The 15,727-nt window shown below is 43.7% G+C and overlaps 1 protein-coding gene across 1 annotated transcript in view; it reads left to right on the top strand.

The window, feature by feature from the left end:
* CDH1 (cadherin 1) overlaps positions 1-14,669 on the top strand; it is a gene marked incomplete at its 5' end in the record, with an annotated part of 78,722 nt that extends 64,053 nt beyond the window's left edge. The window contains 6 exons of the mRNA XM_082676544.1: positions 1,468-1,613; positions 4,876-5,100; positions 5,594-5,824; positions 9,059-9,189; positions 10,912-11,055; positions 12,955-14,669. Coding sequence (XP_082532670.1) covers positions 1,468-1,613; positions 4,876-5,100; positions 5,594-5,824; positions 9,059-9,189; positions 10,912-11,055; positions 12,955-13,164 — 1,087 coding nt within the window. The 3' untranslated portion in view covers positions 13,165-14,669. The remainder of the gene's footprint in view (positions 1-1,467; positions 1,614-4,875; positions 5,101-5,593; positions 5,825-9,058; positions 9,190-10,911; positions 11,056-12,954) is intronic.
* Positions 14,670-15,727: the final 1,058 nt, after the last annotated feature.

Genomic DNA, 15,727 nt, shown 5'->3' on the forward strand with positions numbered 1-15,727 from the left:
TTTGATGCAGTACAGAGAATGAAGAAGTTAAATGCCATGAGGAAGCAGTCAGCCAAATGCAGAATATGGGAGCTCTATGTCAAATGACCCAGTTTCTTTAGCAAATAATGACAGAAGGGTGGGGGTGACTGCTTAGATTAAGGATGTTGATTAAGAGAGGAATCAACCAATTGTAATGTGTAGACTATGCTTAAAGATGGATTCAAACAATCCAACTATAAAAGACACCCTTGAGGCAAATAGAGAAACTTGCACATAGACCTGACACTAAGTAATTATTATTTTTGCTAGGTGTGTTAGTGGCATGGTGATATTGTAGGATTTTTTGTTTTGTGATTAAAGCCTTGGGTTGTATGGTTTCCAGCTTCTGTTGATAGCTTAGCTTGTAGTAATGAAATAGGTAGTTCAAAGCATCTATTTGGGGAAGTTCAAGGACCAAGTCTAAATAGTGTTTGCAGAGACCCTTACCCCTGGAATAAAGACCACTCGATATATGTAGTTCATTGCTTTGCACTTCTAAGGACGTGAGGATAAGCCTACAGGTATCCAGGACCCTTTCCTCCTGCGATTTCTTTATTTCCCTTTCTGAGCCTTTCAATGACCTCGATAGATAACTGGGCAGTATATCTCTGTTTTTCATGCTTACGTTTCTTCTGTTTCTGGTATTCCTAATAAGGTGTGGCTTAACAGGGTTCTCTTGGCATTTTGAATAATTTTTTGTGGGGTGGCTGTGTACGACCAGAAGGAGCTTTACCGTCCCTGGCACCTCCCATTAAATGCCAGTAGTGCAGCATACTCCCAAGTCACCATGTCAACCCAAATCTCCAGATGCTCATGGCGGGGGTGTTGGGTGCCATACTGTGACCATTTGAGAACTGCTGTACGCTTTAGGGGGGTCAGTCTGAGAGAGACTAAAGAAATCTGACATCTAAATGCCATGCCTGATCCTGGATTGCGTTCTGGATTGGATTGGGGCAGGGGCGTGGGGAGGGGGGGTACAGTTTGGGGGAAATCCACAGTTTGAATGTGTACCATGTATGAAGTGGTAGTACCATATCAAAGTTATATTTCCTGAAATTGAAAATCAAATAGTGGTTATGTAAGAGAGTGCCTCTGTTCTTAGGAGAAGGCACACTGACATTTTCATGAGTAAAGGAACATCATGTCTGCGACTTACTCTCAAATGGTTCAGCAAAACAAGAAATTATGTATATGTGTGCATCAACTTTTGTAATATAGCAAAATATCGACAGTGGATGAATCTAGGTGAAGGGTACATGGACGGTCATCAAACCGTTCTGGCAAAATTTCTGTAGGAGTCATTATTTTTTTATTATTATTATTTTTAGGAGTCATTATTTTTTTGAAATAAGTTAGAAGTATCTATCAGCAAAGAGGAACCTTAACCTTCTTCAGCTACCTACCGTTCGCTGTTCCCGTTCTAAATCAGAGCTTGTGTCTTTCCAGGTATCGGATTTGGAGGGATGCTGCCAACTGGCTGGAGATTAATCCGGACACGGGTGCCATTTCCACTCGGGCTGAGTTGGACAGAGAGAACGTCGAGCATGTGAAGAACAGCACGTACACGGCCCTCATTATAGCCACTGACGATGGTGAGGATGCCCTTACCATTTGGTTTTTGCTGCTTCACCCTCCTGACCAGCTCACTGCCTTGCCCCTATCCTTTAAGAGGCATGAATTCTTCCATTTTCTTTCATTATTCAACAAAGCGTTCTCAAAGCATTGTCCAAAATGCAGAGTTTAGGCCAAGCAGAAGTTCCTTTTTAACGCTCCCTCTGTACCTGAGCCCCATGGGAGCCAGACTGTCTGGGTTTAGATCCTAGGACCAAAGCTTAATACCTGTGTGAACTTGGACTTATTACATAATTTTTAGGTCCCTCAGTTCCTTTATCCAGCAAAATGATAATAGCCCATCTAGGTTAAATGAGTTAATTTATGTAAAAGTGCTTGGAAGAGTGCCTGCTACATAGTCTGTGCTCTGTAAGGACTGTTATTATCTTTATCATCATCATCATTATTAGTGAAGTGTGGCTCCTTCCAGACTGTTTCTGTGTATTCGAATACATTTATAAACATATAGAAATATGGTTTATTATAAAGCCACTATCTGGTTTATAGCCTATTTTTGTTTTTATTATAAAAACTATTGTCTTATGCATGTTTAATTTTTTTTCCTTGAACATATGTCTGGAAGACACAGAGATCTATCTTGGCACATTATAGATCTACCTCTTTTCAATTAAATGATGTTTTCTGCATATTGCATAATTTAACCATTCACACATTAAATAACACCGGGATTATTTCCAGTTCTCCATTATTTTTGTGAGTGATAGGTAGACATTGTTGTACATGCCTCTGTGGGCAAGTGTTTCCCACGGATAGATATTCAGAAGCGGAGTTACTGTTAAAGAGACCTGCTAGTTCCTGTGATTAAATCTGTTCCCCTCTCCCTCCTCAACCTCCCGAGGTAATAATTCCAGATTTGGCAATCCGGAAAGCAAAGGGCAAGGCGAGTAAGCCCACGGTGGGGCTGGATGGGTGGCTAATGAGTGATGTAGCCTTCATCGCATTCTGAGCATGCTGTGGAAGGGTAACCCTGGCCTAGTCATTCCTGCTCCTGGAGCTGTCATTTGGGAGGCAGCAGGTTAAAAGTAGAGAGCCATGATGGGGCTCCATTTGCAGAAATGTTTTGCATAAAGGCGAAGCTAACCCATTGCTTAGGCAGCAGTGCTATGCTGGCCAGCTGTCTCTGGCTGCACGGGAGTTCCCTAGCCTGGCCTGGAGGTAACCAAGAGTTGACAAGATTCCTGTAAATTTCCAGGGAGTAAATATTTTAGCCTCTGTAGACCGTACAATCTCTATTGCCATCATAGCCTAGAAGCAGCCATACAAAGTTTGAAAAGGCAAGAGCATAGCTGTGTTCCTAATTTGGGTGGAAGACCTTAGTTTGCTGACCCCTGACCTAATACTAATGGCTAAATTATGGTACTTTTGAATATATTCCTTCAAGTGTTACTTTGTGCATGACTCAATACTTTTGATGTAGGTCTAAGAGGAGAATGAAGTTTCTTCAGAAAATCTATTATCTTATTAAAAAACATTTTTTAAAGTTTTCTTTAATTAAAAAGAATTTTAGGGGCAGTGGTTAAGAATCTGCCTGCCAATGCGGGAGACACAGGTTCAAGCCCTGCTCCGGGAAGATCCCACATGCTGCTGAGCAACTAAGCCTGTGTGCCACAACTACTCAGCCTGCTCTCTGGAGCCTGTGAGCCACAACTACTGAAGCCCGCACACCACAACTACTGAAGCCCATGTGCCTAGAGCCCGTGCTCCGCAACAAGAGAAGCCACCACAATGAGAAACCTGCACACCACAATGAAGAGTAGCCCCTGCTCGCCGCAACTAGAGAAAGCCCACACAGCAACGAAGACCCAATGCAGCCAAAAATAAATAAAATAAATCAATTTTTTAAAAAAAGAATTTTAAATTATACTTGCTCATTGTTAAAACAAGAAAATTCAAATGATAAGGTAAAAAGATCCATCCATGGGTGAATGGATAAACAAAATATGGTATACACATACACAATGGAATATTATTCAGCCTTAAAAAAGAAGGAAATCCTGTCATGTGTTACAATGTGGATGAACCTTGAGGACATTGTGCATAGTGAAATAAACCGGTCACAAAATGACTAATACTGTGGGTTTCCACTTAGATGAGGTACTAATGTGGTCAAATTCGTAGAAACAAAGTAGAATGGTGGTTACCAGGAACTGGAGGGGGAAGTAGGGAATTGTTTAATGGGTACAGAATTTCAGTTTTGTAAGATAAAATTATGGAGAGCTGTTTCACAACAATGTGATTATACTAACACTACTGAACTGTACACTTTAAAAATGGTTAAAATGGTAAGTTTTATGCTATTACTTTTAACCACAATTTTCAGAGGTAAAAAGAAAAAATAATCACTATAGCCGCCCAGGTATAAATATTTATGGATTTGAGATACATTCCTCTGGGGTTTTTTTCCCTGCGATATACTAATATTGATGATGATGATTCTTTGAGGGTCTACTTTTTCTATTATCAAGTGCTATGTCAGGATGTAAAAGAAATACAAACAGAAGTGTGTATAAATCTCTGAATCTAATCTGAAAAGCAACTTGGGGCAATTGTAAAAGGCTCAATACTTTGATAACGATCTTAGAGCCTTAGAAGTTCAGAGAAGGAGAACTAGTAGGGGGTGAGGAGGACTTCTTAGAGTGGTTTAAAAAAGTTGTGTTTTTTTTTTAATTTTATTGAAGTATAGTTGATTTACAATGTTGTTTTAGTTTCTTCTGTACAGCAAAGTGACTCAGCTATATATATATATATATATATATATATATATATATTCTTTTTCATATTCTTTTCCATTATGGTTTGTCATAGAATGTTGAATATAGTTCCCTGTGCTATACAGTAGGACCTTGTTGTTTATCCATCCTCTATATAATAGTTTGCATCCGCTAATCCCAAACTCCCATTCCTTCCCTCCCCCACCTCCCTTGGCATAGAGATGTTAAAATTTAATGGATGAATAAAGTTATGTGTGAAAATGGAGGGAGTCCTTGGTGTGAGGAATAACTTGAATAATTGTTATCAAAGTAGGGAATAGGCATGTCAGAGGCCTGCCCAGCCAGGAATGAGGATGGCCTGGAACCTGCAGGATGGGTGGCTTTGTGGGCAGGGTGGGGCCTGGTGAGGGAGCCCCGAAGAGCCAGGAGAAGAGTTGGATTCAGTCTGATGGGAGGCACTAGGGATTCATCAGTGGTCCTGACCTATGACATTTCCTGTGTATTTTCTTAGGTTCTCCACCTGCTACTGGAACAGGAACGCTGCTTCTATTCCTCGATGATGTGAATGACAATGGCCCCGAACCAGACCCTCGGAGCATGTACTTCTGCCAGAGGGATCCACAGCCTGTCATCATCAACATCATTGATCCTGACCTTCCCCCCAACACTTCTCCCTTCACAGCAGAACTAACACATGGGGCAAGTGTCAACTGGACCATTGAGTACAATGACCAAGGTGGGCACTTGAGTCTTATTTTGGAAACTTTGCTCTGACCCCATGCTTCCCTCCCGCCTCCCGCTTCTGAATTTCCCTTCTCAATATCCACTTGTCACCCCCTTTATGTTGTTGTTTGTTTTTTGTTGTTGTTTTTGTTTTGTTTTGGCTGCACCACATGTCTTGTGGGATCTTAGTTCCCCGACCAGAGATCGAACCTGGGCCCCCAGCAGTGGAAGCTCGGAGTCCTAACCACTGGACCTCCAGGGAATTCCCCACTTGTCACCCCTTTTAAGGCTTGTTTCCTTGTCCCTTCTACATTTGTGGCATTGAACCAAAGATCCCTTTGCGTTTCTGGCGTCTGAGTTGGTGACATACTGCCCAATAATCTACAACCCAAGCAGCTGTTGTCTTCATTCAGCTTTGGAATGTCCCTAGTTCCGTAACAATTTTAATCTAGAATGAACTTTTTATCTCTCCTGATCCCCTCACTCATTTTTGTTGATTCTTCCAGAACATGAATCTCTGCTTTTTAAGCCAAAGAAAACCCTAGAGGTGGGTGACTACAAAATCAATCTCAAGCTCATAGACAACCAGAACAAAGACCAAGTGACCACCTTAGATGTGCACGTGTGTGACTGTGAAGGAGTCGTCAGCAACTGTAGGAAGGCCGGGCCTTATGCCGAAGGAGGATTGCAAGTTCCCGCCATTCTGGGGATTCTTGGAGGCATTCTTGCTTTTCTGAGTAAGTGCAGCTGGAGAGTGTTTCAGCCTTTACCTTCTGACATGGGGGAGGTTTTTCTCTTACTGAGCATTTGAGGGGTAAGTGGTCCAAGACTGGAAGGCTGCCCAGTCCTCTATTTTGTTCTTTCAACCTCTAAGGGCAGTGTTTCTCCAGCTTGAGTGTACACAAACCACCCGTACATGAGAATGCTGATCCAAATAAGTAACCAATATTTGGTTACTTACTTTGTGCAGCATTTGTCTCTGACACCGGGGATTGGGGGGTTTCAGGATAGCTAAGTTGGGTGGTACTTCCTGAAGTGATAACAGTATGCCATGTTTTGGTTACTTTCCCTTACATAACACTTAAGTAATGTCTGATAAGAAGCATCCTTTTGGAAACAGCCCTCCTCTCGCTCTTCAGCTCTAAGCTCCACAGGGATGGGGGCTGTTTGCAGCTTCCATTGTTTTCAGTGCTGTGTCTTCAGGGCCAAGGCAGGCCTGGCCCACCTAGCAAGAACTCACTCAGTATTTCTGGGGTGGGGCCTCAGCCTCTGCATTTCTAACCAGCTCTGAGGTGATGCTGATGTTGCAGGTCTTTGGACCATGCTTGGAGCAGCGAGGCCTGGTCACCACCGCCTTCTCCACATCCCACCCTGGAGGAGGGTGTAGAGGAAGTGGAAAGCACATATCTGAAACTGAGCATGTCACCTTCACTCACATCCCACCGGCCCAAACACAACCACACCTGGAAACTCCCACTCTAACCGGGTGACCATGTGTCCAATTAAAACTTGGTGCCGGGCTTCCCTGGTGGCGCAGTGGTTGAGAGTCCACCTGCCGATGCAGGGGACGCGGGTTCGTGTCCCGGTCCGGGAAGATCCTACATGCTGCGGAGCGGCTGGGCCCGTTAGCCGTGGCCGCTGAGCCTGCACATCCAGAGCCTGTGCTCCGCAACGGGAGAGGCCACAACAGTGAGAGGCCCACGTACCGCAAAAAAAAACAAAAACAAAAAAACAACTTGGTGCCAAGAGTAGGGGTGGAGTGTGGGGTGCATGGTGAGTATCAGTGACTCAAAGGATGAAGGGGAAAAAGGTTACTGGGGAAAATTTGGCAGTTTCTGACACAGTCCTTAAAACCTATATTACCTGAGCCTACCTGTAGACTGAGCCCTAGGGTTGACACAGGTGCTGTTATGGTTTCTAAAAGCTAGTGACGGGCAAGTCAGGAAACCTCAAAGATAGTGTTGTTGTTGCTTTTTTTTATCATTAGGAGCTATGACACGTGGTTCAGGTCATGAAGGTCCTTGCAGTCAGAAGAGGAGGCTGTTAATTGAGTCTTGAGAAAGGTTTGGTGGAAGACAGGATAGATGGGCCACAGCGACTGGGGGAGTCCTCATAGACAGAGGGCCATTTGTGGTGGTTCCCACACTAGCAAAGGCACAGAGAGAGGAAGGCTTGACGGACTGCGTAGGGCAGAGAGGCCGACCTTGCTGGGGTAGAAGAAAGTCCTTAGAGGGGAGCAATGGGACCACCTGGGGGCTTTCAGTTTAGATTCAGCAGTGTTACTGATCCTGCTGCTTCGACAGATTGAAGAAGGGATTACCTGTTGGCCTTCGGGAAATGTTTGCAGTGTGTCCCCTTAGCTCCTGCCCTCTGCTGCATCCTCTCAAAATTGAAAAGGAAGGAGAGAGTTGTTTAAAATTCAGTGAACTTTCCGGACCTTTCTTCCTCCAGGATTCACGTGGCTTTATTGCCACCACGCAGTTATATTTAAAATACTGACTTTTTTTATAGTAGCTTTATCTAACTTTGCTATGGGTGTATTTCATTAGACATAGGGGCCGAGAGCAACATTTCGGACTGTTCAAATGTGCAACATTTACAGCAGAAGCAATGCCAGTGTGCAGATTTCCAACGTCTTGTTCCTTATGGGCAGACATCAAAATTAAGCGTCTAAAGAATGTTCTAGAGAGACGAGAGGATATGAAGGTTTTTGTGTAGTCAGCCAATATTTGGTTACTTACTTTGTGCAGCATTTGTCTCTGACACCGGGGATTGGGGGGTTTCAGGATAGCTAAGTTGGGTGGTACTTCCTGAAGTGATAACAGTATGCCATGTTTTGGTTACTTTCCCTTACATAACACTTAAGTAATGTCTGATAAGAAGCATCCTTTTGGAAACAGCCCTCCTCTCGCTCTTCAGCTCTAAGCTCCACAGGGATGGGGGCTGTTTGCAGCTTCCATTGTTTTCAGTGCTGTGTCTTCAGGGCCAAGGCAGGCCTGGCCCACCTAGCAAGAACTCACTCAGTATTTCTGTTCTTCAGTCATGGTCCAGGGGGTTATATTGTTTATCTGGATAAGACCTTGGAATCTTTCTGATTTCAGAAACAGGTAGGTTGGGTACTTGCAAGTGTATGCCACCTCCTGTCTCAGTGCAGTGGTGCTTCACTAGGTACTTGGGTATAAGGACCTATAAGTTAGAAAACACACTGAATCATATTTTTTTCCCATTCACAATAAATTATTTAATTTTTTTAAAAATTAAATATTAATCGTATATAGCCTAGACATAGCCCCCAAGATCAGATGAAAACCTTGAAAATAGATTTTAAAGCTCGCTTACATGATTTATCCTAAGAGAAGATAAGGAATATACCAAGTGCTTTTTTTTTTGCTGTTGTTTAATTTTAAAACTTTTTGGTGTTTTTTCATGGTGTACCAGGCGACTTTACAGTCTGTGCCCCACTCCCCTCCCCCGTAACTGAATAAGAATAATATGCATGTATTAGTCACATTTAGGCTGACCCAGCCCTGCTCACAAACCTTCAATGGCTTCAACTCACTCTGAATCAAAGCCAAAGTCCCTCCAGAGGTCCGCATGTCCTTGCTGCCCCTCTGACCCCCTGTCCCCTTCTTTCTCCCCTGATGATCCTGCTACAGCCACGCTGACCCTATCTTTCCTTAACCACACCAATCTGCTTGGAGTCTTTGCCTGGACCATTTCTGCTGCCTGGAGTACTTTGCTCCAGATTTTGGGAAATGACTGATTGGTTTAAGGTCCAGTTAAAGACCACAATTGAGTTCTCATGTAATTGTCCACTGTGTAGTGCTGCATATATTAACCTCAGGGATGTGAAAACATGTGAGTTGTCTTATAGCCATCTGTCTGGTCTGCAAGGCAGTGGTGCTCTGTGCCAGCTGCTGCTTACGGCTTTCTTGACCTGTGGCTCTTATCTTCTCTCTTCCCCACTCTAGTCCTGATTCTGCTGATTCTGCTACTTATTCGGAGGAGAAGAGTAGTCAAAGAGCCCTTACTGCCCCCAGAAGAGGACACCCGGGACAACATTTATTACTATGATGAAGAAGGAGGTGGAGAAGAAGACCAGGTGGGTGTTTAAAACCAAGGGAGAAAGCTTAATGGCAATCTCTTTATTTGGAGGAAGCAATGATTAGGGGAAGACAGACATCTGAAACAGCTCTGTCACTTTGCCTATTTTTTTAAAGACCTTTCATCTACACAAGAAAATAGATGTCATTAACCATCATCATCATCACCATCATCATCATAAATACAGCATTGCTAACGTTTATTTATTGTTCAGATGAATAACAGAGGCACAGAGCAGTTAAGCAATTTGCCCAAAGTCACAGAGCTAGGAAGCAGTAAAACCAGGTGGTCTGACTCCAGAGCCTACTCTCCTCACTGCTATTTCCAGGACATGAACTTTATTCAAATTATCTTTGACATAGAGCAACTGATCTGTTTTTTGTTGTTTTTATAAATTTATTTAGTTTTGGCTGCGTTGGGTCTTCGTTGCTTTTGTGCAGGCTTTCTCTAGTTGTGGCGAGCGGGGGCTATTCTTCGTTGCGGTGCACGGGCTTCTCATTGTGGTGGCTTCTCTTGTTGCGGAACACAAGGACTGATCTGTTTTAATATTTTGTTTCCTTTGAGTTTGTAGCTGTGCCAAACCGTTTTTTGCTTTTTGTAGATGTTAATTCTTCAGGCCTTCTTTATTTCTCTTGATTTTGGAGATGGTCTTAACTTGCCTTACCCTGTATTATTGAGGTATTACCACAATAATGCTGTATAACAGGCAATCCCAGAATGTCAGCGGCACACGTCAATAAGCATGTTTTTCTCGTGCGTTTGTGGGTTAGCTGGGACAGTTGCTGTTGTAACAAAATACCATAGACTAGGTGCTTATAAACAACAGAAATTTATTTCTCACAGTTCTGGAAGCTGGGAAATGCAAGGTCAAGGTGCTGGCAGATTCAGTGCCTAGTGAGGGCCCTCTTCCTGGTTCATAGATGGCCCTTGTCTCACTGTGTCCTCATGTGGTGGAATGGGCAAGGGAGCTCTGGGTGTCTTTTATAAGGGCACTAATCCCATTCCTGAGGGCTCCATACACTGTCACAACCTAATCACCTGCCAAACGTCCTACCTCCAAATACCATCACATTGTTTCAACTTGTGAATTTAGGAGGCACACAAACAGTCTATGGCATCTAGGCTCTGAAGAATGTGTGGGTTGGTCGGGGCTAGGCTGATATAGGCTGCATTTGGCTGGATGGCTGTGTGCTGTGAGTTGTGTCCAGGAATGTTCCATATAATTCCTATCTTCTTTGTCCCAGCAGGTAAGACCAAAGTAGAGTTAAGGCCTTTGCCTGTGTCACATGTATTAATGTCCCATTGGTCAAAGCAAGTCAAATGGCATAGCCCTACATTAATGGATTTCTATTCTTTTCACAGAGGATAGGGTGGGAAAGGAGTGAATATTTTCTGAATAATAATCTAATAATCATACCCTATGAAAAGTTAATAAGGTAAAACAGTCTACATCTATACCCACAAATGTTCCTCACAAGGCTTTTATGCTGTATTTCCTTCCAGTGCTATTTGGAGACTCTTAGGTTGAAAACTACCATTTCAGAAAAGAAAAAAAAAAAACCAACTGCCGTTTCAGGTTACATTGGCACGTGCCTGTAGATATCATACAGCTGACTGTTAAGGCCTTAGCCAGTACCATAATCTGTAAACCAAATATGACTCTGTGTTTATGACTGTTTCTATTTTACTCTTGGCTATGCTTTTACCTTTTTCTCTAAAGGAGTATGACCTGAGCCAGCTACACAGGGGCCTGGAGGCTCGGCCCGAAGTGACTCGCAATGATGTGGCGCCAACCCTCCTGAGTGTGCCCCAGTATCGACCCCGACCTGCCAATCCTGATGAAATTGGAAACTTTATTGATGAAGTAAGTAAGCAGAGTCAAAAGCCAAGACACAACAAACTCATCTCTAAACTTGGAAAGGAGCTGTTGTGTCAAAAGTGAGAAGAATTCTTTAGAGTCTTTCCTTTACCATGTTTGCATCCCTGAGCCCTATTTGTTTTTGTTTTTGTTTTTGTTTTTTTTGGTACACGGGCCTCTCACCGTTGCGACCTCTCCCGTTGCGGAGCACAGGCTCCGGACGCGCAGGCTCAGCGGCCATGGCTCACGGGCCCAGCCGCTCCGCGGCATGTGGGATCTTCCCGGACCGGGGCACGAACCCGTGTCCCCTGCATCGGCAGGCGGACTCCCAACCACTGCGCCACCAGGGAAGCCCTCCCTGAGCCCTATTTGTTTTTTTATTTGTGCCTCATCTAAATTTCAGAACTAATAGCGCTTTGAATTAGTCTTAGGGAATTTGCAAAGTTCATACAGCAAAACCAAGACTTGCTTGAAAAGATTTAATAGAATAAGAAATGAAACTAAAGAGATTCAGTTTTGTTTCACTAATGGGTCTCTCTTTCCCTGCATTACATTGGGACGTAATGTTAAATGTGTATCACAAGGCTACCTGAGGGCCAGAAAAATAGTTTCCATATTGTATATATCAGAAATGCATTCAACTATAAATACCAGAAGCTTAAATAGATATGAGTAGAGTTACCTCATGCAAATAGAAGACTAGGGTAAGCAGTCTAGGCTGGTGCATCACCCTTTTCTACCTCTCTGCTGCATGATCTCAGCACATCCTTGTTCTCATGCTTGTTGCTTTATGATCACAGGATGGCTGCCACACTTCCAGGCCTTGAGCCTGTTTTCCTGTCAAGAAGTAGGAAGGGCAGAGGAGGGGGCAAAAACTTTCTTCTAGCAAACTGTTAGGCAAGAAGGAAGTTCATCCTACATGTTATTGGCCAGGACTGTCACAGGATTGTCCCTATATGCAAGGGAGGATGGGAAATAGGCATTAAGTTAATTAGCTTAGGGTAAGATGAGGAAGAACTGGTGGGGTTAAGCAAAGAACCAAGTAAGATAATAATAGTCCAGTGGGATCTATTTCCTTAAACTATGTTACCTGATTACTTGCTCAGTTGCTGGAATGATTTTCAGGGCTTGTCTGATGGTCCAGTGGCCTTCAGCAAGTCTTCACAGTGTGGGGCAGGTTTTGCTTTAGCTTCCCTGAGGAGTTGTTGTCACCAAGGACTATATAAAGCATGGCAGTGTTGGAAATGATCAAGCCAGATCCATTCTAGGCACTGGATCTTAGAGAAAACTGAGAACAGGAAGGGCCACTTTAAACCATCCCTTTTAGATACATCTGGATTCAGGTATTTTCCTCCATTCACATTCATTTGTGTATCATCATATCTGATTATAGCTATTTCTTAATTACAAAAATAAAATGTTTGCTATTTAAAAAATATAAATTATGAAAATGTATATAAAGAAAAAATGTGCAAGTCCTCCCTCAGTTCCCCTGACCATAATCACCAAAGTTAATTTAGCAGTTTGGCATTCATCCTTTCAGATCTTCTCGGGCTGAAATGCAGGCTGTGTAGCCTGGCATGACTGTCCTCATTGTTTTTAGTCTCTGTCCATCCTGATTGGTTGGTGCTCATCTCTCCTGCCTACATAAAATTTACCAGTTTCGTTTAGGGGGAAAACATTCTGCATACTTTATCTTTTCATTAACAATATATCATGTCCATCTTCTGTTCCAGTTTATATTACATTTACCTTGTTGGTGTTCAGTGCTCCTGGCGTTCTGCAGGATGGTCTCATTGTTGTGCCATTAACACTTGGCTTTACGCACCAAAAGAAGGCATGTTGCCTAAGATGACAGGTGTGCGATTCCTCTCAATGAAAGATCCTATTGTCTTCCTTCTTTAGAACCTGAAGGCAGCTGATAGTGACCCCACCGCCCCACCCTATGACTCTCTGCTGGTGTTTGATTATGAAGGAAGCGGCTCTGAAGCTGCTAGTCTGAGCTCCCTGAATTCCTCGGAGTCAGACCAAGACCAGGATTATGACTACCTGAACGAATGGGGCGGTCGCTTCAAGAAGCTGGCGGACATGTATGGAGGCGGCGAGGATGACTAGGGGACTCAAGACCGATGGGGAGACAGATGGGTCCCTACACTCATGTGATGGGAAATGGGGGAATAATATTCCTGATGGTTTTCCAGCTTCCTTCACTTGAGATGCGTTTCTGGAGAAGAGACCCGTGATCAGTGATAGGATAGTTATGATTTCCACTTTATAGATCTAATCTGTGTGTTAGAACGATTTTGACTCATTCCATGAATCTTTTTTTCCCTTTCATCACTCTTTACATGATGACGATGTCCAAAAGACCCCCAAATTTTAATATTTCAAAAGAGTAGCTTCAGCCTCAGAAGGTTCTGCTGGCAACTGGCAGATTTCTGTAAGGGCTTTGCGTCATTTTTCAAAGGAAGGTGAGGGGTCAATTTCCCTATTGTAGATTTTATATAAAGAAATTAATTCGTGTGCTTTCATTCCTCCCGTCACTGCACTGGTGTCCCATGTTCTAATATCCACTCTTACACCCTCTGAATTCTATCACATTTCTCTGATGCAGAAATTATTGGGCTTTTTTAGGGAAAGAGGCTTATGTCTTAGTCTGGCCATATGCTGAGTGGGTATTGTGTACTCCTAAGACCTTTTAACGGTTTTCCTTTTCTATCTCCTGAGTACATAACTTGAAATGGGCATCTATCCAGTTTACTTGTCCTGAGTAAGAATGTTTGTTATGTGAATGTCGTTATGGGGTGCTTTGGTTCTAGACAGGGAGCCTGGACCAGAAAAGGTGGTGAGTTTTCAGGTGCCACTGAACTTTTAATGTTCATTTATCCCTAAAACAAAAGAGTGATACATTCCGGGACTCAGAATAGTGCCTGAAGTGCTGCAGCCAAAGACAGAAGCTGGCTCATCACAGCAGAGGGGAAATGTGAAACGTGGCCGTGGAGATGGCAGGGGAGATTGTTACTGAGCCTGGAAATTGAGCCAACTGAGGCTGAAGACGGTTGCGGTGGTGCTACCTCCAGACCTGAAAATTCTGAAAGAGTAGAGGAATCTCAACACTCGTTTCCTGCCAGGATCCTTGTACCGTGGTTTGTACCCAAAGCACAGAATCCCCAGTGCCTGCTTTTGTTGATCTATAGAAAATGCTGGCTGGTCTGGACACATTTGCCCCAAATTCCAACTGTGCATGAAAACTTCAGAATGTTTTAAAAGTCCAAAATTTTTTTTTTCTTAGGAGCAGGAAGAAAACACTCCTTGAAAGGGTGTTAGCGAAGGGAGGTGAGGGTAGGGAGAACCTTAATTTGGATCCTTTTTTAGTTGAAACGCAACCTTTAAGAAACCTTTGACAACCATAGACCAGAACTTTATCTAAATTGCTTCCCTATCTATCAGCTGTTTTTGGAAGAAAAATCCATCCCTGCAACCACTTCTTAGAACTGTCTTGATTTTTCAGCAATTTAAACTCTAATGTAGTTCTGTGTAGAGAATGTCACTGTAGTTTTGAGTGTATATGTGTGTGGGTGCTGATAATTTTGTATTTTCTTTGGGAAAAGGAAAACAAGGTGGAAAAAATTATTCTTAAATATTCATTTTTATAAATTTTATTAAAGAATTTTGTTACACCATTGTCAAACTTGTTTTATTTGATTACACAATTCCAGGCCAGACAGACAAATGGTTAGGTGAGCTTATTCAAAACATGGAGAAAGAAGCTTCATATTAAAATGACTTCCCCTGAACTTTGTGCCATTCTGTTGGGGCAGAATAGCGGAGAAACCGTGCACCTAAGGTCACTGTATTTGAAGGATATCCACCCATGTGGCATGTAGTGAAACCAATGAAATCTCCTTGTCAGAGGCTACTGTGGGTTGTGCCGAGGGATAGAAAGAAGCAGGGCTTCAAATAACATTGTAGGTCAGCAAAGTTAGTACAGGGCAGTGGTTCTCCACTGGGGAAGATTGTGGCCCCCTCCCCCAGGGGACGCTGGCAATTTCTGGAGATGCTTTTGGTTGTCATGACTGGTGAGGTGCTACCAGCATCAAGTCCAGGTCAGGGACGCTGCTAAACATCCTGCAACACACAGGACAGCCTCCCGCCACAAAGAATTATCAGGTGCAAAATATCAACAGTGCGGGCTTCCCTGGTAGAGCAGTGGTTGAGAGTCCGCCTGCCGATGCAGGGGACGCGGGTTCGTGCCCCGGTCCGGGAAGATCCCACATGCCGCGGAGCGGCTGGGCCCGTGAGCCATGGCCACTGAGCCTGCACGTCTGGAGACTGTGCTCCGCAGCGGGACAGGCCACAGCAGTGAGAGGCCCGCGTACCGCAAAGAACAAACAAAAAAGTGTTTCAAATGGTAAAATGTTCTATTTTACTACAATTTTTTTTTTTTTGCGGTACGCGGGCCTCTCACTGTTGTGGCCTCTCCCGTTGCGGAGCACAGGCTCCGGACGCGCAGGCTCAGTGGCCATGGCTCACGGGCCCAGCCGCTCCGCGGCATGTGGGATCTTCCCGGACCGGGGCACGAACCCGCGTCCCCTGCATCGGCAGGCGGACTCTCAACCACTGCGCCACCAGGGAAGCCCCATTTTAAACACTTTTAAGTGTACGATTCAGTGGTATT

Source organism: Grampus griseus (assembly GCF_964374135.1).
Source record: "Grampus griseus genome assembly, chromosome: 19".
In the NCBI taxonomy this organism is placed as follows: domain Eukaryota; kingdom Metazoa; phylum Chordata; class Mammalia; order Artiodactyla; family Delphinidae; genus Grampus; species Grampus griseus.